Below are 26,429 nucleotides of genomic sequence, written 5' to 3' on the forward strand. Positions count from 1 at the left end.
CCGACATGTCCCGAACAAGCCAACAAGGACGTAGCATGAAGCTGACCAATTTGTTTGGCAGTTTAGAAAACAGACAGACTACTGTAAAACAATGCCAATTCTTTAAGAGAGTTCTTTCAGTACTGTTAGCACAAGGAGTTAATAATATACTAAAAGGAGGCTTAGTGGGATTTAGAAGTGCAGAGCCCAGTTTTGTTGTGTTACTAGAAGCTCCCAGTTGCCAGCAATACCACACACGTGCAACACCGCAGAGAAGCAGGATCCTTTAAGGCTACCTTTAAACTCAGGAATTCCATTGTTTTCTTCCAAAGATCCTTAAAGCATCTACAGTTGATTTATAAGGAAAAGATATTTTAAGAGAAAATGCTTTTCTGGGTTTATCTTTCAATTTATTTTTTTTCTGTGACTACAACAACCTAAGTTGTTGATAAGTTGTTTTTATTACTAATAGGTAGAATAGGGGCTCTTTGCGTTTCTGCTAACAACTGTAAACTTCATTCTGGAAAGATGTGTAGGTGAGCGAGCCAGCTGCGAGCAGCGTAGGCTGCGAGTTCTGTATGCAGGGAGGCTGCTGATGGCGAGGGGCCATGCCCTGGCTCACATGGGAGACAGCAGCAGCCGTCCTCGGGTTTAGTGATGGCAGAGAGGGACACAATAAATAGGGCAGCCTAAGACCCACCCTGAAGCAGGGCTTTCTTCTTAAATGTAAATGTGGCTTCTCTTAACTGCAGAGTTTCAGGAACTTCTTTTGGTCACTCCATGATGGACTACCAACCTAAAGGAACAGTGGGGATTTGGGGGTTGAGGTGTAATAGCGGCACTGAGCCACGAGGTGGCAATGGGTCTCTACCACTACCGGCAGAGCCTCCCCATCTATTTCCAGTTTAGCAATCCTTATTCAAAGAACTTTTAAATGTATTTAAATTGATAATGAGAGCAGGGAAAATATGGTTTCAATCACATTCTCAGCAAATCATTTTTTATATATATTTTTTTATAAATGTGTAAGTAATTAGGTAAAGATCCCCAGAGTTTAAACTTTGAGGCGTATCAGTTATTTCCAAATGGTTTAGACATATGTTAGTGTCCTGAAGAAAACTGGAAGAGATGGATCAGCTGATAACTGCTTTGGACAGCTAAAAAAAAATTAAAAGGAACAGAAAAATCACATTAAAACACCTTGACCAAATCACCACTCTCTTATCTAAATATTTCTCTTGAGCAAATGAAGGCTTGTCCGTGCTTCAAAATAAAGGTGGCTTCATTTTTACACGTTAGTGCTCTTGAAACAGGCTTCATTTTTACATGTTAGCGCTCTTGAAACATACCGGCTTTGCCTATGCGATCGTTTGAGCTGGCAGCCCATAGCAAAAAGCTTGCCCTCTTAGTCGAAGGAAAGGCTGTTGAACCCAGGAGGTAACTGAGGGGTAGGGCAACCCAACGGCAAACGTGCCTCTGGGGACTGAAGCCTGGCTTACTCACGAGGCTGGCAGGCCAAGGGCAGTGACTCTGCAAGCATAACCTACAGAGGTGGAGACAAGGGTTTGAAAACCAAGTCCTGATGAATCCTTGCCACTTCTGCCAAGAACAGCAGAAGGGTAGAGCCAGGAAAGATGGTAGCTTTTCAGCTGTAAACACTTGTTGGGTAACGATCTCTCCCTCCCAAGATCACGATTTGTGCCATGTGTTCTTAGATTTATACTAGTAATCAACTTCAAAACTTGCTCCTGGGAAAAACGTGTTGTTGGCCTTATTTGTACAGCATTTACAGGGAAGCTCAGCGCTCAGCAGAGCAAGCATCAGCCTGTCTTCCCAAAAAACTTAAAGGCACATGCCATCGAGGCAACAATACTCACCCTCAAATTGGTATTTTTTTTTTTGCTCCTGTTCATCAGCCCTGTTCAATGAGGTACCTAGCAAAAGTGCACACAATCCCTGCTGTTGCATAGCGGATAAAGATCACCCAACACCACAACGAACTCCTCAGATAACCGATTTATGCGGTTGTCTTAATCTCACAAAATTGCACGCATGCACACAGAGAGGTTGGTGCTCACTAACCACCTTGTCAAAGCGCAACTGTTTTCTTGTGCAAAGTTTACCACCACGCCTGGAGCTGATGGAGTTAAAACAGTGAACAGCACAGCTAATTACTATGTACTGCTAACCTCAGTTGCTGGTTCATTTTGAGACCCTTTAAAATATGAACTGTGTATTTTACCCCAATGCACTCTCTTAATGATTTGTTTTTTTTAGACTGAAATCACTTCCAGCCATCAGTTATACTCGTGGTCTCTACACATGCACTTCTCCAAGCACAAATATTTCTTTTTCCTATTGGTCTGCCAGCCCCTGTCAGAGCAAATTTCACTTTAAACTAAATGCTATGATACTTAAAACCTCTTGGATTACTCAGGCTGCTAGTGTGATCTATGACCTTCCCCAAATGACAGCTGAACTTTCCAATTTGCTTGTACTGCCGGGGAACTGAAGAACACATGCTGAAGAGGAAAATGTTCCTGATGTGCATGAGTGAGGAGAGATTTCTTAACAGCTCTGCTTATTGATACTTACTCTGATTCATGACATCCAAATCAATATGCCCATCTAGGACCCTAGGTGCCCTGACATAATTTTAAAACTTAAAGACCAATCGGTGTCCCCCCTCACAGCAGGAAATGCCAGCCAGCATCCCACTGTGTCCACAAAATACTTACTTTCCTTAACTCCCTCCTGTGTCCAGAGCCTCAGACACCAGATAGGCTTTGTGGTGTGTCTGGAAGACTTGGCAGCCTCCGACAGGGAGCACTCTGCCAGCAACCCTCTGCTGGGATTCCCGTTCAGGGTTCAGGTATCTTCTGCTTGTGAGTGCACGGTATGGGAAGAGAGCTCTTGAGCTTAGTCTGAACTGGGGTAATTAGCACCTGGGTGCAGACGGACCATGGAGCAAAGCTGCTTTAAGTTTTCCTGATGCGATAGACACCTGAGCCTGTCCACACTAGCGTTCACGCTGTTACTAGTGCTGGTGCTGACAAGTTGCTCTAAAACAGGTACTAATTCCTCCGGCATAAGCAGGGCCTCAGAAAGGCAAGTCCCGGGTCACTGGGGAAATTTTTGGTCAAAACTAACCCCTTGAAGTCCAACTGGAAGTCTCCCGGTAGGATGCATGGATCTCTGAGCGATCCCAGCAAGAAACTTCTTGGGAAACAGGCCTGCACGCTCATAAGAGAAGCATGAAGCAGTACGGCAAGAATCGTACCAGAGTGTACTGTAAAAGACTGACTGCCTGCGCAGGTGGAAGGTGGCAAAAAAGAGTCTTCCCCTTAGAGGGCGAAATATCAGTTTAGGAGCTTACATGCTTTAGGGCCCAAATTTCATCCTTTTCAGCATATCAGATTTATGGCTGGAAACCCAAAATTAAACCACCCCAAAATCACTGCCCACTAAAAAAAGAAATCCAAGCTTAACACATATGGTGCTTCCACCACAGCCACGGTTTCAGCTACATTTCTTTTCATCCTAACCCTGTTCTAAACCCCTGTCAATTCTCCCTTCTTATTTCTTCGTCAACAAGGTTTATACCAGCCTCGTGTCTGAGACACTCTCAGCTACTCACCGGGGATAGAAGTTTTATAATTTTATTAACAATAAAATTTTATTTAAAAAAAAAAAACCTATACATTTATAATTCACTAGGTCCTCTGAGCTTGGTAAAACCAAGCAAACACTACTTACAGCTCTCCACTCATCAGCAACCCTACCAACTTCTAATGAAGGAATCGCACTTAAAGTTCTCCAGGTGCTCAATCAAGCTGCTGAGAGGGTTTATTTGCAGGCATAAATATGCAGCCCCTGTTTACACACATGGCACCTTTTCTTGCTGCCATTGGTCACACCTGCAGTTTTGCAAAACTCCTGAGTATCATTTGAACCAGGAGGTTTTTGAGCATCCTTCAGAAGCCTGACATCAGTACAGTTCATAGCAACCCCTCTGTTACTCCTCCCTTTAAATACCTAATTCACCTTTGTACACCTAATACGTTATTGCTTCTAAAAACCAGTCTTCACTCTCAAAACATCCCCCACCTCACCCCAGGCAGGCATTCAGAATTTCGTGCAGTGCATCCTTGAAGTCCTAATGTTTCCCTTCCGTGAATCTACTTGCATGTGACAGCGAGGTTGATAACATATGGTACAGTTACCATCCTATATTGCTTTATAAGCTCTCATCCCATAAACCCCTGTAATCTATAATGCTGTATCAAGTTCCTGTGTATAACAGACAAAAGTTATGTTCAGATGAATACCAAAAGCTGTATTTTTCCCTCAGGAGGTACCTAAACCATAGAAATGGTGCAGCAGTCTCTAATCTCGAGACAAGGACAGCATTATAACCTGTACAACTGAGATGCAGTTTATTGTTCATACTCACCAACAAGACACACAGGAGTTTGCCAGCCGCAAAGTCTGTATTTTTTTCCTCTCGGTGGCTTTTTTTTTTTTTTTTTTAAAATGTGTTGATGAAAGGTGCTAGACTGTAGGTCTGAGACAACGGTTGCAGTACAGGGCTGTATAATCACATATAGGATGTGGCAGAGGCTACAATCCTGCTAGCCAGATTAGGAGATTGGTTAGCAAATACTGCAGCTCCTTCCCACCCTCCCCAGGTTTCCTCTGCACAGAGACCAGGGTACAGAAAGGCAGGGGAGCTGGGGGCATCCAGGCCTTCACCCATATCCTCATACAGTGAGGATTCAGGCACAGTGTGCACCCAAGCACAGGAGGTGGGAAGTGTTTTTAATTCCATAGAACACACACAGACCTCCAGCTTCTTAAATTACCTTCAGGTAAGAAACAGTTAATCCTTTGCAGGTACCAGCTAACCACCACACTTCAACCAAGACTCAAAGCCTGTGAAACCCATGGACTCTTGAGCCTTTCTGCTGATACTCACTGTCAGCTAAGCACTGGATGGGATTTTTATAACACATTTCATAACATGAAAGAGTGGAGGGCATCAGGAAGTGGCATAAAACTGGTTGCTTTTCCCTTGCTTAGAGTCTAGCGATTGAGAAGATGATCCTATTTACTTCTATGCGCCAGTTACCTCTGGTTTTGCTTCACTGACCATAAATTTTCTGGTCTTCAGAGTACGAGCACAAACCATGGGTTATGGAGAAACAGCATACAACTGAGAAGCCTTAGAAAAAAAACAATGTTTCTTTATATAATATCCTGTAACTGTAGATTCTCCCACTACTGGTAATGACGTTAAACTATAAACCACAAGTCTCTTAAATTCTGCCTCTCATGGCCCCAACTTTTTCTCCCCTATCTGTGAAGCTTTTTTTTTCCCCCCATGCTTTCTATCCCTCAGGCTCAAGTGGGAGGGGAGTTTTGCAGCAGGGACTGTGACTGTGCACACTGCATCAAATACCAAGTCCATCTCTACATTGTCACTGAATATTAATGTTCCTTAAATAGCAATACTCTATCTGCTCAAAAGATAGAAAATATCAGAATGAACCTGTACAATAATCCTTTAGCTCCCTTGTGCATCATGATACAGCTTTTATGGATATGATTAAGTCTCTCCTTCCATGTGATCCAGCTTTCTTCAGTGCACTTAATGACTTAAAGTTTCCAGTTGCTTCGGGACTTGGTGCCCAGTTGTATCTCAGCACAATACCGCTGTTTCTGCCATTTAATTACAAACAAATGCAAATCTGACAATTGTGGAGAAATGAGCACTGCGTCTTCTGTGTCAGGCTCCAGCTATGCACCAAGCAATAAGCATGCCAAAATTCACTGGTGGGAAGGCAGTGTTTAAAAAAAATAATAAATATGTATTTCCCAACTGAATAGTAAGAAAGCACTGAACTAAAAACAAATGACCTTGCTTAGCCAAATTCGGTAAGAGCCTTGCTTGAAAGCCGTAGAGCTTGCCATCCCAGCTCTGTGAAAGCAGTCTGGGACTTGGGCTCAGTTTCTTGCTCTGTCAGTTACCTGCTGTGTGATCCCAGGCAAGTTGCTCCTTTTCTCCATAACCTCAGTTTCCCAGATGAAGAGCCAAGAGAAAAACCATGCCAAACATTAAAGACAGCAAGTGACAAACTACAGTAATGAGAAGATTCAAATTAGATTGACATAGATAGAAGAGACTTTGGCTTATTCTGTAACACCCCTGAAAGACGACAAAAATAATATTTCTGATCTGCTAGAAAGGCAATAAACTGAGAATACAGCCAGCAGGCAATATAGTCACTCAAGAACTCAAGGTTGTTTGACATAGCTATCCTGTTTCGCTGAAGGGCATCAGGATAACTTCACCAGCATTCCCTCACCCAGGCTCACAGCTCCGCCATGTGGATGGGAGTTTCTCAGCTATTCTGTACAGGATTTGTTAAAAGGTCAAGTGCACAGTCAGAGCTGGAACGGAAACCAAGAGTTCTGACTTTCTGTTAAAAGTCTGACAGAAACATCTCCTGTGCTGTTGGCTCAACAACTGGCCAAACCCACTGATTAGATACATCAATTTCTTAAAAATGAATTAAGAATGAAAACAAAAAAGCCCTGAGGAGCAGGCAATAAAAAGCGAAGATGTCCTTCCCTCCCCCTCTCTCCTTGCACAGTCCAAAGTATTTGTGTCAAGTCCATAAATTGAAGAGTACATCGCCTTAGTAACATAACTAGTAACATGTCTGGCTTGGGAAGGTTTCAAGCATCTCTTTTACTGAGCTCCAGCAATGACGGTGTTATGCTGGGTACAGAAGCTTCAGCCAACAGCCTGAGCAGAGTAAGATCCTGAAGTGGCAACTTCATAGAGGTGACCGGTGTCACTGACTAGATCAGCTCAGGATCTGGCCCATGTCTTCCACAGGCTTCTGACTAGCCTTCCCGTTTCCAGATGGGAAGTGTTTGCTTCCTGTGCTAGATTACAGAGCAGAGTCACTGTGAAAACATATGCTGAGATAAACAGCTGAAGGGGAAATGCAAGTTTTCAGGGCCCTGCACTGAAGCCCTCATAGCTGAAGAATAATTCCTTTAAATATTTATACAAGCTCTTCAATTCCAAGCACTGCCACTTAGCTCTGTGCTTCACAAAAAGGGGAAAAAAGTTCCCTCTTGTGCACAGATCCCCAGAAAAGCCATGCCAGCAGGTTACTGGCTGATAGTCGTGCTGCCTCCAGGGCTCAGCACCAAGAACCAGGCAACTCAGTGTGGATGATAACCCAGATGCTCGAGGGAAGGAGGGAGGGAGAGTCAAAAAAATCTGCTCTGCTTTGACTTACAGCTGCAGCCAATAAAAGCTTTCAAAGTCTTTTCTGAAAGTTAACATTACTACAGGATTTGCAGCATTCACTAGAGCGCACACAGCAAACGCAGTTGGAGTGTTATTACTGATGAATAAACTTTAAATATTTTTTTACCTCCATAGATGATTGTCCAGATTTCAACCACTTTGATATATCAACACAGGGCTCTAGTGAAATCTTGTCAAAATCTATCTCAAATCAGTGATTATTTTAGTGTAAACTAAGAAGGAAGTAAATCTCAATGTCTCTTACTGCTTGCTTTCTTTGAGCTAACACTGGATACATTAGGGAACAAGCCAGATACAAATACAGATGTGGAACATTTTCTTGGAGATTTATACCTCGGAGTAGCATTATGATGCAAAATTTTCAACTTTAATTAAATGAACAAAAAATAAAATGTTTCCAGGCCAAATGTTGGGCATGGAGTCTTCAAAAAAAAAAATAAGACTTAAAAAGCTCAAACCCCAGAAGGCAAATAAACTGTTTAAACTAGAAGTTGGGAGGGTTTTTTTTAAACCATGAGATTTTATAAAAAAAAAAAAGTTTTCCAGAGGGGAGAAAAGGGTGGTTCAGTCATCATACTTGAATAGCTGAAGTTGATAGACACAGTTTCTGAGAATCAAATTTTAGGATCAAAACAATTTTAACTATTTGGCAAAAAAGTTAATTTGTTACATTAATTTTTAAACTAAGGACTTGTTCACAGCACATGTTCAGTTCAGATAACTGTAAGAAATATCCCACTGATATGAGGGACTTCTTAAAACTACTCATTATAGGTTTAATTTTGAATCCTGTGAGCATGCTTATACGTAGCATACAAAACACCCTTCACTTTATTACAGTTTTAAATCTTTCTTCCAGGTCTGGCCTTGCAACCACTTGTCTTGATAAAATAGGTCACTTGAAAAAGGAAAGCTCAATAAAATGAATTACAAAAACAACAAGATTAAACCGATTGTGCTGTTTTTGTACAGTGCAGCTGAATTCTGCAAATATGCTGCTGGCTGTGGTTTGGCATTTAACAGCATGCGATCAGTGAGAAGGAGGAAATTTTATTCTCATTAACTGTTGCAGATTTACTGCAGTGAAAAAGGGCTATGTAACCTGAGAAGTGACAGAATGGAAAGATCAAAGCAGCAGTCTGGAAACTAAATAAACCTTCTGGCTACTTCCTGCAAGGAAAATTCACTCTGGCAATGTAAAACAGAGTCCAGTTAAAAACTACTCTCAGTTTTATGAGCTGTCACAGCAGCTTGAGTGGTTTGGACCAGTCAAGTTTAGAACATTATATTTCCTTGTTTTTGTCTCAGATACTTCTGTAAGCAGTTTTATAGTTTTTTTGGGTTTTTTTTGTTTTTTTTTTTTAAAAAGAGAAAAATAAAATTCTTTTCTTTTGGTTGAAATCGAGAAGGTCACAGCTAAACTCATTAAAAACAAGCAGGTCTTCATTTGCACATTCCATTCCTGTTTATTACATTTTAATATTTTACTTTGAGATTTATAAGCAATGTACATTTGCTTTAATAACTCTTCCGCATTCTGTTCACTTATTGTTTAATATAAGTGCAAATCAGTTTACAGAGCCCAGATGGCTTGTAACCAGGGAGCCAGTCTATTCCTAGTAGCACATCTGGAGGGACTAAGAACAGCAGACAGAACGTGGGAATTAATTAACGTTACATTTCAGAAAAGACAGACCCAGGTTTGGAGGATTTTTTGGTAAGACATTCCAAAGGACTTGAGCTAACTGCTACAGCATTTTGGTATTCTTTTAAAATTCTTAGCCACCTAAACCATGTTGATTAAATGAGGCCAACTGCAGGTGGAATATAGTAAAATAAAAAGCAACTAAAAAAAAAGTGTAAGAGAAGTGACTGCAAGCAAAAGAGGCCCAAGTATCCTATATTTCAAAAAAGCTGAAGTGCCTTAAAACCTCAATGCTAACTCTCTTCCCAAACGGCATCTGCAACTTGCTGAAAAAATTGCACCTTTAAAATATTCCCAAGCAAGCTATTTCGTCTCTTAGCATACTAGTGTAATTGTTCAGAGCAATTAAACAGCTCTTACAGTAAATGAAACAAGTGCAACATGATCCTTCATGATTACGGACCACACACCTTGGAGAGGTGGTGTGGTCCAGTCACTGCGGCACTGCGAGAGCAGTCAGGAAAGCACTGCTCTACTCCAGGCTCTGACACCTGACTTTGGACAAGTAACTTCCCTTCTCCTTGCCTTTGGTTCCCTGCCCATCTTGACTATCAGCTCTCTGGGGCCAGGACTACGTGTTGCTCTGTGGACATCGTCTGCCTGTTGGAGGATACAAGGAGACATGCTTGGAATCTTCTCCTGATACAGTTTAAGAACAAAATAATAAATAAATAAGCACCCAAGCACATAAAAAGAAGTTGCTGTATATAGAATACCGGATATGAAGCATATTGTCCTCATCTGGATATTCCCAAATTACAAGCAGTTCTGGGCCCTAATCCTTTAGTGGTGCAGTATGCACAGACCTTCAAACCCTGGGAAAAATTTCATTGATGAATATGGGTCATAGAGAAAAATCTTCTTCCTCTTGAATAATCAGACTGCTGGTCTTCAAAAATGCTACAATAACCCACAAGGCCATGTTGTAACAGCATAATGTGGTCAAACACATATTAGTGACACCTAAATTGGGCTATAATATGATCAGGTTCCGATAATTGATTTCTATAAACATGGCTTTGAGAAGATGATATGAAAAAACTAATAAAGCGACAGCTAGCAGGGAATATGATAACCACCTAAAAAAAAAAAAAAACAGGGAAAGGAAAGAGATAACTAGTTTAGTACCAGTGCAGAAACAAATTATTATAAACTAGACACGACAAAATTCAAGCTCACATTCAAAAGCTCTTAGCGATGAAGCACTGGTGTTCTGGAAGCACGGCTCCCACATTTGAGTACTGAAGGAAAACAACCATAAAGTGAATTTTGATTTAGGCCATGATCCAGAATCTGAAGAAATCAAGTGAAGTCCTTCAATAACCTTGTCCCAGACTGTGATCAAAACCCTCCAAAAGGCAGCAGTTCCTGCTTCCTTATCACTATCTTTTAGATGCAAGATCGTCATTCTAGGCATATGTACCACCTGAACAGGCACTGATGAACAAAAAGAAAAACTTACCTGCCTGTTTCACATGAATAGCCAGTAAATGCTGTGTTGTCCAAATGAGAATTGTGCTTTATCTCTGTTATGTCAAGCCATATAGAGCCGTATCAGAAATGTAGTGAAATCCTCCTGACCATATTCAGTTTAACTTCTTTAAAACTAAACATGTAGGCAGTTAGGACAACAGAATATGATAAAAAAAAAAAAAGATAAGACTCTGGTACCACTAACAACATTTTTGTGGGATTAAAAAGGAAAAAAACCAAAAACAAAACACAAACCAAAAAAAAAACCCCTATTTGTCTCCAGAAACTTCATTCGTTCTGGGCTTCTCTTTAAAAGGCCTTTTCAAATTCGTTTCAGTGGGATTTACAATTTGCTAATACTGATGTGTGATAAACTAATAAAACCTGCCTACAAGGTTATAGGCCCAATTTACTAATAAAACCTAATTCGATTCTCTTGGGAAATGCAAATTAAATAGTGTCTAAATGGTAGAAGCTCAGTACAACTCTGCTGAACATATTGCAAAGGCAAAAAAGTTTTTTTTTTATTTTTAAAACAAAGTTTAAGTATGGAAAAGAAAAAGTAATGCACAGAACTGTAAGAAATATCACTATGGTAAAATGTTTGGAAGTAGAATCATATTGTAAGAATAATTTACACTCTATTAGCTTTTCTTTCCATTAATTAGAAAGATTTTATACTCGCTATGTGTCTACCTGTAAGACATGAAAGCATTACTGCCTCTATTCAAATGATGAGGAAAGAGAGATGTGGATACTTTCAATTCTACTGTAGCACAGACCCCACATGAGAACATGCTTTTTATCTAAGCTAATCTTTCCAAGAACCACAAAACAAAGTTTCTTCTGTCACTGATGGCTGTGAAGGGCTGCCTGAGGCAGCTCGCTTTTACTTTCTGTTAATGTATTAGTTTTTCACCTTCAGAGATAGCCTGCAAGATGGCATTTAGCTACTGAAAGGCTGGGAAGGGAATGTTCAAACTTCTGAATAAACTGTGCCCAGAACTGAAAATACAACATGGGTGAGAAATACTCCATAGCAGGGTCACTGACTCCTTCAGTCCTTTCCTTAGGAAGAAGGTTCTTTATATCAGCAATATATCCTGTGGGGTTTAAGGACTAAAGCAAGGAAGAGATGAAATCCTGGCTTCAATGCTTGAGAAATACAACATGGGATTGCTTTTAGCAAATCTAACTGAAGATGAGGATCTATAATGAAGACAGCTATAAACGTCAATGTAGGATACAAGTTAGAGGTACAACCATTTAAAAACATTTTAATAAACATTCACAGAATGAATATTTGCCAGCACCTGATGCAGTTCCTACCCCTGACCCAAACAGGAGCAATTCAGCTGTGACTCACAACTGGGAGTTCACACCTCACTGCAGGAGGGTACATACCTAGGTCTTTCCCCCACAAAAATTCACATCTGATTTTCATCAGGGTACCCAAGCAAAAAAGCCTGTGGATTTGACTATTCTTGCCATTCAATGTGGACTTTTAGCACATGCAGACATTACATGTGGGTAGCTTAACTAGAGATAAGCTAAGCCACAGTAACAGTCTTCCTTGTGCTCCCACCAGGACCTACAGCCATGTATTAAGTTACTGAAGCTCCCACCACCACAGTTCCATCAGCTCAAGACACAACAGCTTGTTGGCAAGTACAGGCGTGCATAACCAACAGACACAGCTTAAGTGAAGTCAACGCAGAGCAGCCTGCAAGGCCCTGGCTCCACATGCTTAGCTCACAAAGTATCACAATGACCTGCCAGGGCAAAAAGAAGAAATGCAGCTACAGTTTTCGGCTGTAAATCCAGGCAAGAGGAAAGATGTTCCACCAAGGACAGACAGACAGTCACACCATAAAACTGGTTTTGTTTGACATGCCAAACCTCACTGCTTCCTGGGAAGAAGCTTCAATCAGATTTCTGTTGAGAGGAGATGCAAGCACATACGCTGGGAACAGAAACGCCTTGTTTTAGTGAAAATGAAGATTGTGCAATGGCAGCTCTCCTGCATTTTATAATGAGGTTAAGTGATTCTGTACTGGAGAAAACTTTCTTGGGAAGAAAAAAAAAAAAGTAGTTTTGGCTAGCTCCAGCATTCTTAACTATTAATCTTTCGAAAGCTACAGACAGACAGGATTTGGGAATTCCGATGAAGATATTAACAAAAAATTGGCTTCTGCACTTAAAGTTTGTACCATTATCTAGTTATAGCTATGAAAGGTTAAAAAGTGGACTCTTGCCCAAAGGGAAAGAAAAATAGTGTGTATATCTCTATTATAAAGATATTTAGCCATCACTATTATGTTTGCGTCTTAAGAAAGTAATTAGTCTCTAGAAGGCGATTAAAATTTGATAAATGACCACAGATTCTTGAAGATGTCTTTCAGCTGGTCTTTCTCCCTTGCAGCTCAGACACTCAGCTGTCATCACATTAGCCAAAAGTGAGGGATTTTTTGTTTGCTACAATCATAAAACTTTCACTCTATATTAACAGTTATCAGAACCAGGAGCCTTGAATACAGATTTTAATAACAGATGAAAATTTCAAATCTATGCCTAATGCCTATCTGCTTCTGAAAGACAGTAAGATGATTCAAAGCTGGTAATCTAATCATAAAAGTCTTTCCCCTAGCCAATGAAAAAACACCTGGATACAAGCTGTCAAAACAACCTCCTCAGCCATGTATTTTCTGCTGAATGGAAAACATACCTTACAATCTGTTTGCATTCTGCTCCAAACCTTTGAGGAAAACAAGAGATGCTGTTTATGTATTTTATTACTGCTTCTGTGTACATTACATTCTGAAATAGTTCTATTTATAGACATCATACACAACAGTACAACTCCGCTAAGAATATAGTTCAGAAATAAGAGCTGTAAACTAAAGCTGCAAAACCCACAAGCTAGATTACCAGAAACAAAGCATCTCTATTTCTAACAATGCCTTGGGTCCCTAAAGCAAGGGTGGCAGTATTAGAACAATGCTAACTTTCTAGGTCTTGACTTATGAGCTGCTTCTCCTTTATGCTGACAAGTACCAGAAACAGCAATTATCCCTGCTTGCTTCAGGGTATGTCCAGAATAGCAAGCATATCTATAAACTGAATTTAGGGCTAGATGCTTTTATGATTCCCTTCAAAAGTTGTTCTGTACTTCATGATGCAGGACAACTCTGGACAGTAGTCAGTAGTCCAGGTTTCAAAGCAAAGTCAAAGAAACCCTGTGAAGGGAAGGCAATGTCTTTGAAAAATGAAGCCCCTAAGACACTCATCTAATTTACCAGATCCATAGATTTTCTTACTGCTAATACTATTACTTCATGTTTCCCTCTTAAAAAGTTATGGGGGAAAAAAAACCCTATGTGCTAACTCAGTGAGTGCACGTGCCTATAAATACCTTAACTTTTTAAAACTCCCGTTTTACTCTTTACTTAAAAAAAGGACTTCCCTACCTGCCTAAGACTATGCAGCAGGTCTAGATATGTAGGTCCAGTGTCTCCTGGAACAGGGACTCCACAGCAGATGGTTGTGATATTCCTGATGGGTTACGGGGAAGTCAACCACTTCATTGTTTGTACCTCTGGATACAGCTGCTGCTCCAATTCCCTGAATTTTCCTGAATGTAACATGGTAGAACTGCAATGGCAGAGGCTGCCCCTGACCTCTGCTAGAACTAGCATCCTACAACCGAAGAAGCTCATGGTTTTCACTAGCTCCTTAAAGCAGTATAACTGGTGTGGGTCAAGCTCCCTTCCACAGGTACTATTAACTAATGCTTACAGTGAAAATCTTCAAGGAGACTTCAGTTTGGTTGCAGTCCTTTAAAAACCTCTCGTCAGACCCATTTCTTTGGCTCCAAAAAACGAAGTTGGTGATCAGAACACAGTTAAGCCCTGGTAATGCACCAGGGGCGCCAACACTAGTTCAACACTAGCTCAGCTTCAGTGACATGCAGGCACTAAGAAGGTGAGGCTTTCTGGCTAGCTCATTAGGTTCTCCTGGAGGCAAGGGGAAGTCCTGATCCAGTCTGAGCATGTTGTAAGGATAGGAAATAACCTCAGAGAAATTAAAGAGATAACATTCCTCACAGGAATGCAGAAAGGAGAAGAAAGGATTAGATTATTCAAAGCCGAGTAGCAAGAAGTCAGCTCATGGTTGTCACCCACCTCAAATTTCACAGGGTGGTCTTATATGATGGAGAAGACTCCTTCAGAACTCACCCCATTGCTTAGCAAACAACTGTTTCTATTACAGAATTAAAAAGCCCAATATAAAAGGCCAAGACCAGAAGACAGAGGCACAACAAATAAATGTATAACAAATAAAAAAGTATAACAAATGGGAAGACCAAAAATAGGCATTATTAGGCCATCTCTCTTTGAACTCACAGAAATGTTACTATTAACTGACTTTCTAGTTGCCTATGCAAATCATAACTCAGCTTTCTCTAAAAAAGCTTCTGAAAACATATTCAAATATTAATAATAGAAAAATGAACCATTTTTATAACAAAAATCTTGATTTATTAAAAGCTGGAACTGGTTAAAAATAAATCCTTGACATAAGGTTCTTGTTAGCTTTAAACTGTAAGCATAAAAAATACCCTAGAATTATGTTTTGGTAGGGATGAAATGTACACTATATAGCATATAAAAAGAGCCTTGACTTGCTGCTATTATTTTTAATTAGGCTCTCTAGCATGTATGGTTTTACCTTCCAACACCAATTCAAATTTGGGAAAAGGGAGGGTCTCGCTCTCCAAACTCACGGGACTGGCAATTCCATGGCTCATGCCTTGGAGCACTAATACATTTTACATTAGCTCTAAGCATCAGGAAATCCTGGCTTCTGGTGCCAAGAAGTTCAAAACGATAATGACACACATCTGAAAACTAGGATTCGCCATTCGACTGCCAGTATCTATTCTATCAAACAATTCAGTCCTGCTCTGTTACAAATAGGACAGAACATTTGCAGCAGTCCACACTGTTTCCAATTAGGCCCCGCGTCTGGACTGCAGATAAATCCATGGAGCAATCATATTGAAAAAAGTCTTCCTAGAAAACAGAATTCTAATGAGAAGTCTGAATATTTAGAGAAACTATCATCAATGAGCAATTACCAAGTTTGTCGTTAGCCAGACTGAAGTTTTTCTGTTTTCTTTCTTGAGGTGAGCCTCCAAAATGCCTTGAGACTTTATAAGAAAACTCTAGAAATACTTAAACTAACTAGGTATACACCAGATGTACTTTGCTACTGATTTTAGTTGGAATACAATCAGATTAAAAAGCAACTTACTAACACAGCTCCCTGAAAAGGGATTGAAATTTGAGGTTGAGTGATCTACTTTAACTTTTACCCAAGGACATCCAAGATTTTGTTTCTCAACTGAAAGCTTTCTGGCCAAACAAGAGCATCTTGACTGGGGCTATATCTGAGTTTATTGGAAACAAAGGAGTCTGCAAGCTTCCCCCTACACACCTCTCCCCCCACCTCCGGGGGGATATGAAGACTGTTGGGACCACATACCCATACAATGTTCTGGTTAATATAGAAATCTGTCATCTCCTGGGTTGCATGTCTATTTTAAAGTTGCAAGTGGCAAGTCACATAGTAAGATTCCAAGAGCAGCATATACAGCTCATACTTCCCTCAGTTTCTCCATCACCTGCATTCTCTGAAACGAAGGTTGCGCATTTGGAAACGATCAGCACCAATATCCCCTTCCCAAACATAGGTTCCACACAAAGGGTTACACACTAGTCTGAACTTGATCCTTACGGAGTATAAACGCTTCCTTTTTTCAAGAGGATCCATCTCTTAAGTCCTACGTTTTTTCCCAATCTGAGCATTTTAGTTATTTCAATTTGTTCTTAAAAATGTTACCACCATTCCATCCCTGCTGAATGTTCAGCTTTCTGGCGCGTCACAGGTAGAATAAACAAACAAGTGTAACCATCCACTGCCCTCTAACAATTGCAAGAAGCTAAAGTAAGGTAGAAAAATCTTTTTTTCTTCAGCTGTACATACTGTGAATTGCTTGTATTTTACAAATGGTGACTAAAGTTGTAAGTGGCGAAAATAGCACTCTTCCTTTAGAAAGAAGCAACTTCAACCACAGGGCTGGGCGTGTCCGGAGGGCATCCTGTTAAAAGTGAATTCTGTACTTTGACTGCAAAGTGTTTGAAATATTTCCTGCTAATGAGTGCACATAATTCGTGGTCTATAAAAGGCATTTCCTAATTGCTACAGGATCTATGAAGATTTCATTCTTTGAAACGAGTCTTTTCTATTTTGAACTCATGGGAGAAGTCTACTCTGAAATTCAAACTGGAACAGCTTGCTAACATTCAGAGAAGAAGAGGTCATTAACCAGAGGGGGAATTCAAAGAAACATCTTCCAAAATTCAAGCCGACATCTTTTGCTCATCTAGCAAATTTTCAAAGTGCATGCCATCAGTAATCTAACTGAGAACGTCTTGGGAAGACTTGGGCTGGGGGGCAGGGGGGGGAGGGAACCACACAAACCCATAGAAATAGTTTTTGCAGCTGAGAAACTTATTTTTAACAATTTAAGAATATCAGAAACAAAAGTCTTCTAGGTAATCAGCATCTCAAGCCTCAACAGCCCTGTCTCAATAGTATTTGAGTAATTGTCATGACACATAGTTAGTTGTGTGTTCTAGTTTTCCTTTTCTATTCTACAGTTTTGGGAAAGCTATGATGTTATTACAACACATATGCAAATATATTAAAAGGAACATGTAATTCAGAAAACAGACTAGAACTGCTTTTTGCAGTGTAAACCGTTCACACTGCTGTGAGGGCAGAAGCTGTTGAACACCACAATTGAAGCCCTATAAAGAAACTTGAATAGCTGTTATTTGATTGTATGCCTTCTTTACAAACAGCAATTTACCTGCTAGAGAAGGGATGCTGCCCAACGAGGTCTCCATTCTGAAGATGGTAATCACTGAAGAAATCTGGACTCACTGCCCCATCAGGGGCTATTAGGCCATCTATAAAAACAAGAAAGATACAGTGACCATATGAAGGAGCATGACTTCAGGGCAAGTGGGCAACACAACCCGTGCTGGTTTGTCTTAGGAATTCATTAGCAACTTGTAATATTTCTGGGAGGAACGTCAAGCAACAACAATACTGAGAAACAGCAACTTCAATTACAAAAAACCCCCCCTTACTAGGACTCCAAGTAGCTCAGCCTACTGCCCTGAAAAAAGCTGTACCTAAAAAATATTCTCTTACCCCTTCCTCCTCAGGCCTACAAAGGTTAAATCAAAAGCCATCTTGTCTGCTCCATCATGAAAGTGAGCCCAGAGAAAAAGTAATGAGAAACGTCAAACATTAATCTGGGCCAGGAGCGTAAAAGCAGTAGAGCAGCTAAGGTCTTAATTGTTCAAACTCAACCAGTTTTAAGAGATAGTGGTGAAGGGTAAAGAAAAACAAGAACAAACCTATTTCTTTCTTCTGCCCCATATTTTAATGCCGTCTAGCTATTTCCTAAAGGGGTGGTCTTTTCACAGGATATCCTCTCAAGAACATAGGTTAGGTTTTTTTCCCTTCCTTTATATTAAAACACTGGCATATGAGGATGCAGACATTTGTAAAGCCAGTAGTATTCCTTAAAGGCTTCAAAGTCTCTGCTTGCTTTGTAAGGAAGAGAAGAAAATCAGGGGCTAACATTTTCCCTCCATTACATCAGTGTAAATCCAGAGTGTCTTTGAAGTAAAGTCAGTGAACTAACCCCAGCTGAATGAGAACCCAGCTTAATTCTTTCCTGTTCCCATTTACAAAACACATTTCTTGTCAATATTAAGGGCACAGCTCTTACTTGGTAATTAGCATTAGGTTCTAATCAGATAAAATGAGCTATTTCATTAAAACAGACCCTACATCAGTTTGTGTCCGTTACTGTAAGAAAATGATCCCAGACTTGCAGTGCAGAAAGCATCCCAATAAAAACAGGGCAGAAACAGGTACATTCAATACTGATACTTTAATAGTTTAACAGAGGGGGGAGAGAGAGATTCCCAATGACTAGGAAGTTACAAATGCCATTCCACTTTAAAGAAAGAGAGATAAGATCCAGGGAGTCACAGGCCACTTAGCTTAACCTCTGCGGTTTCAAAACTACTAAAATTGCCTGTGCAGGAAGCAGAGGGAAGTTACTTACAGACACAAGGGCTTAGAGATGAGGACTCAGACATTCAAACAAATCTTCCTGTGCTTTATGAATTTACCTGATGTTTTTTGAAGATAATATAGTGACAAATGATAAAAGGAATAGAATTGACACATCTAGATTTTTAACAGACATTTGATGAGGTGCTACAGAGATTCATTTAGAAGATAGTACCTCATGGGAAAGTGACCGAATATAATGCAACAGATTGTAAATGAAAAATGCTAGCCACGATCAGACTACATTTTAGCAGCATAAGATAGCTATACATGGCTATATTCTAATTGTATACATGTGTATACAGTATGTGAAAGAGTATTACTTGACAAGCAGGTAATCTGGCACAGATCGATATTACTGTCTTCCAGCATGTTCAGTGAGACATGAGTGCTCTGTGTGATCATATGGATGTAAAGTGACCAAGGAAGAGGAAGGAAAGTGGCCATTATTAACACTTGTGCCAATTTTTCCTGTCTCACCACCTATTCTGTATTTTTCACAAAACAGAAATGAGGGGGAACATTAGCACTTTTATACCTGCAGCACTGCGGATCAAACCCATGCTATTTAAGTGGCTATGGATTTTAAACAGTCAGGTTTGGTTAAAACTTATTTGAAAGCAGAGAGACTTAAAAATAACATCTATCTTTATATTAATGAAGAAAGCACTACATTTTAACTCTGAGACTAGAGCTACCACTACTTAAAAGTGTCTTCAATCAAGAGTGCTAACATCCAAACCATAACACTCAGTTACAGCTCACATGAATTTATAGGAAAATGAGAGCACATGGGTAGCATCAGCTGCATATAATATGATTATGCAGTTAAAGGACGTCTGTTGTAATGTACATTTCAACATAAATTAGGGTTATGTACTTACAGAGCAAGGGAGATATTGAGCTCATGAAGGTAACTTCAGAGATTCTACTAAGTTTTTCACATAGATTTAAATTACCATGCAAGAAAGATGTAGGTGTATCACTGCAATAAGGAACTCATCTTGCCATCAGTGAACTCAAGAACCATTATGGCTGAGGGGGGACTTGTATTGAGCATCAGCCATCAGTGCAGGTCATTTCTAAAATTAGCAAACTGAAATACAAGCATTTAATTTCTGACTGCACAAAAATTTGTATTTTTGTTATTTTTTGACTAAGTAATGCTCTGTCCTTCAGAAACCCAAATGCCTACTCTAATTAGTACAATAACCCACAGTCTTTTCAAAGGAATATTATGTCACTTCTGGCCACATCTCAAAAGTATAAATCCAGCAGACTTCAGAAGCACACCATTACTGGCACTTGTAGGAAGGAACCTGAGAAGTGAATCTGTATTTTGAGTATAATCACCTACTCTTATACCTTTAAAAACAAAAGCACTTTTCAAACATCTGCAGAACATATCACTGGAAATCTGCCTCTCCTTCCCGGTCAAATATCAATTCCAACACAAAAATCTTTGTTCAAATAACATTAAGCCTGTAACATAAATTATTAAAAGCCAGGAAATTCACTGTTACTGGTGCCACTCCACCTCTAGCTCACACTATTGGGAAATGAAATGGCCCTATGAAATAAGCAAAGGTTTATTATTAAGACCTGTAAAGGAGAGACTACAACAGCATGCTGATACATCTTTAACTCAGGAAGCCCAAACCCTGGTATTGCACAACACACCTCACACTGCTAACCTTGTAGGTCTAGTAGAGCAAGATAAAAGTACAGGATTCAAAAGGGAAAAACATACCACTAAAAAGGCAAGTTGCTGTGGCTGACATACGTAATCAAAAGTAAAAGAAAAAGAGTCCTTAATTTTTGATATCCTTTGAGAATAATTTTTGAAATGCACAACTATTTTCTCACAGCAACTACAAGTAAAGCTTATGGGGTCTAGTGGTTTTGTTTTCTTATTACTATTCCTGCAAATTCACCCAGAGTCAGAGTTTTGTGACTCATGCTTCATAGCAAAGGACTGGACGCTTATGTGGAAAACAAAAACCCACAGACTCAAACCCAGCAATTAAAAAAAAAAAAAAAAATCCACGCTTGCACAGTCATCCAGTAGTTTGAAAAGGATATAAAGCCACAAGTTTGAGAGCATAAGCCAACTCCTACTTATGAAAAGTTATGAAGACATTTATCCGGTGGGCAAATTATTTCATGATTGTCTCCTGCAGAGTTTTTTGAACCCTCCTCTGAAACTGCTGGTGATACTGGACTAGATACATCAGTGTCTTAATGCAGTACGGCAACTTTATTTTCTTAGTAACCATAAAATTTTTACGGAAGGAGAGGGACAGAGCAGTCTCCCCTTGAGGTCCCCCAGAACTGTGCCATTATGCACTACTAATAGGATTAAGCAAAATGACGAGAAATGTCTTTTTTCTTTAGAAAAAAAAAAGTATTAGGGTTAGTCTCAAATAAGAACATGACTTCTAAAAAATAATTTTAGTTTAACTAACTTCTTCAAGTTGTCAAGTAGTAAAACTTTTTCATATGAGGAACTAAAAGTATTTAGAGAACAGATTCTCATGCTTCCCTAAATATACAACAGCAAAATCATACAAACATTAGCTGGAAGTCATGGAATGATTGCCTCTCCTAAGGAACCTACATGTTTGATGTGACTCAAGTAAAGTCTTTCATCAGGATCTGCAATAAAAATTCTATTACAGAACACACACATAAGGCAGAACAAAATTCAGCATCAAATCCTGTAACTGTGAATTTAAGAGGGATAAGAAAAGGTTTGTGTTTGCAAAGCAAACAAGCTATGGACACAAAAAATAGGTGTGAAGAACAAGGCTGGGCCACTTTTATTCAAATCAGTAATCATAGTCCATTAGCTCTCCGAGATAGGTCTACCTATATTTCTGAAGACCTGTAACACTTCATAAGGTCATGGATATATAGTACTCAATCAGTCATTAACATCCTAACAAGGACAAACCCATCCCTGGCTAGCATGCAGCAGTGCTGCTCCCAGTGACACAAAAGGGTAACTGTCCCACTGGTTTGAGTCAGCGGATTCTCTCTACAGCCCCAGGTCAAGCTCCCATTCCAAACACAGAGGTAACAATCCAGACCTGAATACTTACTCATGCTGCCCTACCTGCATTGTAGTAGAGGTCAGGTCTTTCCAGAATGTCCCCTTCATGGATGTAGGGCTCAATAGGATCATCACCGTAGAGATACTGCTCACTGTCATCCATCTGCCGACTCTCCACCATCTCCAGCCACTGAGAATTGTGCCATCGAAATTTCTCACTCTGGATTTTTTTAGCCCATTCCTCATCATATTCCTATTAAAAATCACCACACAATATTTTAGGATGAGGTATAGACAAAGCTGCTTGGTTTAACAGGAAATAACAGAGGAATTTAATGTCAGTGAAAGATGTAAGTTTCAGAGTTCAGTGACTTAAATCCTCTGTTCAGTTTGCAGAGTACTTTGAGCAAACAAGGGGATGATTTTGCAAGTGCTAGGCGTTATTTTGTTTTTGTACATGCAGCAGTACAATCCTCCCTTCGTGGTTGTAACTTTACACCATCCAGAAAAAATTCCTGCTTTGAGCAGTTCCATCATCACCGTTTCCTCACTTGATTTATCAATAGCAGCCAAGTACTGCCAATTCTCAGGGGGATTTCAGTAATTAATTACTAACACTGGCCAAATACCTTGCATGTCCTCATTAGATGAGCATTCACTAGGACAACTAGTTACGAGAAAGTACAACAAAAAAAGGTTGTGATAAAACCAATATATCTTTACTTTTTTCCATGAGCTCCAATAAGACAGGATTTCATTTTCAACTTCTTGTCAAAATTTATAATGGTTTTCTACATCTAATATTGAATACCCACAAAAATGGTACCCAACATTTGTAATAAAGAAGATATGGGAATCTGAGATACAAAACTAAAATCTGAGAGGAACTTCTTCAGAAAGCTGAGGAATACAAGATATAGGTTCCAGCCACTATGGAAACAAAAGGTAGACATGAAATTTCTATCTGGATTACAGCCTGATTGCACTCAAGTGATGTGATATTTAATATAAAGGAGCATCGGAAGGAAGTGACATAGCCTATGGTCACCGCAATCAGCTGTTTAGAAGGCTTTTCTAAACAGACCAGACTGTGTAGACTGTTGATTACCACAGGGAGAACACACCTGTGGAAAACACTCAGTTTCTCAATATTACTGGAAAGATAGGGCACAGCTAACTATAGGAAACTCATCAGCATACAAAATCTGCAGATGTTATCAATTTGGGAAGATTCACAGACAATGCACTATGGTTAGTACTTTTTTAATTGAAGGACTGTGAACAAGAACAACATTCATAACCAAAGTGTTTCTACTTGTGGGAAGAAATATCCTTGTGAAACAGGTCCCACTTCACAGTCTTCTAACCTAACTACAGAGGAGAGAAAAATTGAAAATAATTCAACTCTCAGATTGGTTAACATCTGATCTAGACAGACTTTCCTTGGAGATCTTGCTGGAGTAGTTTAAGGTTTTTAAAATCTGTTTTACTTATCCCTGAAGGGGATGAAGAATGTTCACACAATTAGCAACAATGCCTTAGCTGTGGACATGGTGATTTCTTAAATTGGTCCAGCTAGGCAAGCAACAGCAGATCCATCTACAACCAGAGATCAAAAAATTGCAGTGAAGACAGAATAAGTTAGCTTAGTAGCTCAGGTTAAACTTCTGAAACCACTGTAGACTGAACTTGAGCTTTTAAACTGACTTAATATTCAACTTACCTTGTCTTCACTGCTACTAACCTGACATAGGCAACACTCTACCCTGTGCCTCTTCTACCCTTCTGACCTGTTAGTAACATAAAAACCAGCTGGCCCTGTCATTCTGGCAGAGGCTTTTCTGACCTTGCTAACAAGTATCTAGAGCATCCAAGATTTCATGGGGAATCATGTCACGTTGTGCAACCACAAACCCTTATTGTATAGCAGTGGGTTTTTAAACTTTGTTTTACTTGGAAAAATGGCAAGTTTATTTCTCTTGGCTTAAAGCAGAAAGTAAACTCCCTTTCGACAGGACATCCATGCAAGTACCTGCAGATTTGGGTCTCTGATCAGTTTGTGGCATTATTCTAAAATTTCTCCAATTCCAACTCTGATCAACAGTAATTACTAGACCTTTCTAATTCCCCTCCACACTATCCTGGCACACAAGTGGTCCTGTTCAAAACCTAGTCTCCTGCATAACTTCCATACACAGAGCAGGTATCACCTGTGGGATCTATAGATGTTCTTAGTGCTTAGCGGCCTCAAGCAAATTCCAGATTTCTCTCAGCCATACAATAATGCAGCAACCTTAGGGAGGGAGAAAGACAAAAGAAAACAAAGCACCCAAAACAACAAAAAACAACAGACAACTAATGCCTCATACTGTTTGGAAAAATAACATCTCATGCTATTTCTGCCTCTTGATCTTTTCCCCAACTTCCACTCTAGATTAAAAGGAAAGGCTAGGAATAACAACGCAAAACAAGAGTTTCCCTGGAAAAACCAAGCTCATCACTGAGATTTAGAAAATGATCCATAAAAAAGTGAAAGAGCATGACTTTCAATGATGACATCTGACTAGCATCTTGGAAACATCTCCTTTGCTGCATCTGCCAGAGCTAAACTGTGGGCTATCTATTATGTCAGCCTCCAGCAGTTGTGAATTACTTACAAGCTTTACAGAAACACCTTGTAACTGCCAGAAATCATACTGCAGTCTTAAGAAAACTATTCCCAGAAATCATGATTGCAAAGAAGTGGGAGAAAATAAACAAATTTAACAATCAGCAAATTAGACTAATCTGTGGGAAAGCTGAATCCCTTTTACATTATCTTGTTTACTTTTAAAAGTTCTATAAAGCAGAAAGGTCAGCAGCTAAATTATCCAATTCACATTTACTCTAAATGCACTTTGAAAACATTTTAATCTTCCTAATGTTTAATCTTCCCAACCTCAAATGAAACCCACTTGCCCAACGTCACTGTTCCATTCCACACCACTGTCTGAACATCTGTCACAAATAGACATCAAGTTCTTATATCCTTCTAAAAAAAATAAATCAGTTAATATTTCTCAGATACTAACTGATTTTTTTCTTTAGACAATGACAACAGAGCAGAATATTCCTATGTATCCTACATCCTATATTAAGAGGCTTAAAACTCCCAGGTATTTTACCTCAATCATTCATTTAAATTTTGGAAAATAGGATTAGCAACTGAATGGCAAATTAGCAGCTGTAAGATTGAGCGTATCTGCACATTACTTAAAAATCACACGTTATCCATTCAAGCCGTTTGGCTACTTTGTTACATTTGTACCTTGCATTTCACTATGAATGAACAACAAAAACAAAGAAGTGACCGCACCAGAATCACATCAATGATCAGTTTTGTCAAGAGTTTCATTCTGGCAGCAATCCTAGAAAAGGATGATTTGCAATAATCTAGAATGATTTACATAACCTCAACACAAAAAAAGTTCATTTAAGTACTGCTAGATCAGGAATATGTCTGTAGATTTTCCACAGAAATGTGCAGAAACACCACTGGGTAAATGATTAATGGAATAACATCAGAATGGAAGAAAAGCTGTAAACGCAGGACTACAGCCAAAAGGCACAAAGAAACCAAATTAAAGATGTTTAGAGCAAAACAATTCCCTAAAACACAGCAAGTCTTCCAGTAATTATATTTTGAGCTATTTATTTATTTATTTAATAATTTTGTGGGATTTTTTTATTTTTGGTTGGGTTTTGTTTTTTAAACACATGAAGCACAGCTTCTTTACTAAGGAATTCCCACAAAAAAAATGAAACTAGAAAACTAAACATGGAGATACAAGCATAGCTTTGTGCCCTCCAGTCCTTTTAAATGTTAGGCTACTAGAAAAGCAGCGGGTGGGGGAACGAGAAGGTGGGCAGAATGTGCCTATTCTCCAGCCCCTCCTCCTCACCCCCCTCCCAAATATTGCATGTTCAGAAACATAAAAGGAAGAATCCTGAAGGTTGATTTTATTCTCTTTGGAGCTCCCTGACATCGCTGTTTTTAACATTCGGTTTCCATAAATCCAGAAGTGTCATAGAAGATGTATGGTTCGACTCTGCGAGGAATGTGCCATCCTTTTTGAAGTTCTACTTCCAACTTTGTTTACTACTGAACCATTGAAATATTATGAAGCGTTAACTGGCCTATTATCAGAGCATGTCTGTTCCCTATCAGGGGTCCCCTTTGTCACTGGCTTCCGTCACACCTTGTATCTGATTAACACACTATAGGATAACATAGAGCTACACAGATCTGCTTTATGTTCTCTCACAGCTGATGAAAAACAGATTTTCCTTCTCACTTTAATGTGGTTGCCCTTTAATTGGGTCTGTAATAGGGTTCATTTGATGTGATTCCTCATACTAAACTAAAACTGCTATACAGTAAGTAGAATGTTCATTATGTTCAAGGCTGTAGTTGGTGATATATTAAATTCTTCATTATTTAACCAACCCCAAGACATACAGTTTACATAAAAGGTTAATTTAACCATTTATTAAGAAAGAAAAGATTTATCTTGTCTAGCTATCCAAAAGTTAGGCATGTCATTTGAACTATGTGTCTCTATAAACTGAGGAGAGAAACAGATGTTATTGATCACCTTCTGCAGGTGTCTGTGGCACCT

The 26,429-nt window shown here is 39.4% G+C and overlaps 1 protein-coding gene across 1 annotated transcript in view; it reads right to left on the reverse strand.

The window, feature by feature from the left end:
• The window catches only part of KIFAP3 (kinesin associated protein 3), a 66,003-nt gene that overhangs the window by 2,672 nt on the left and 36,902 nt on the right, over window positions 1-26,429 (reverse strand). The window contains 2 exon segments of the mRNA XM_009645308.2: window positions 17,437-17,536; window positions 21,835-22,024. Of these exon segments, the coding sequence (XP_009643603.1) occupies window positions 17,437-17,536; window positions 21,835-22,024 (290 nt within the window).

Source organism: Egretta garzetta, unplaced genomic scaffold (assembly GCF_000687185.1).
Source record: "Egretta garzetta isolate BGI_Z169 unplaced genomic scaffold, ASM68718v1 scaffold598, whole genome shotgun sequence".
Taxonomy (NCBI): Eukaryota; Metazoa; Chordata; class Aves; order Pelecaniformes; family Ardeidae; genus Egretta; species Egretta garzetta.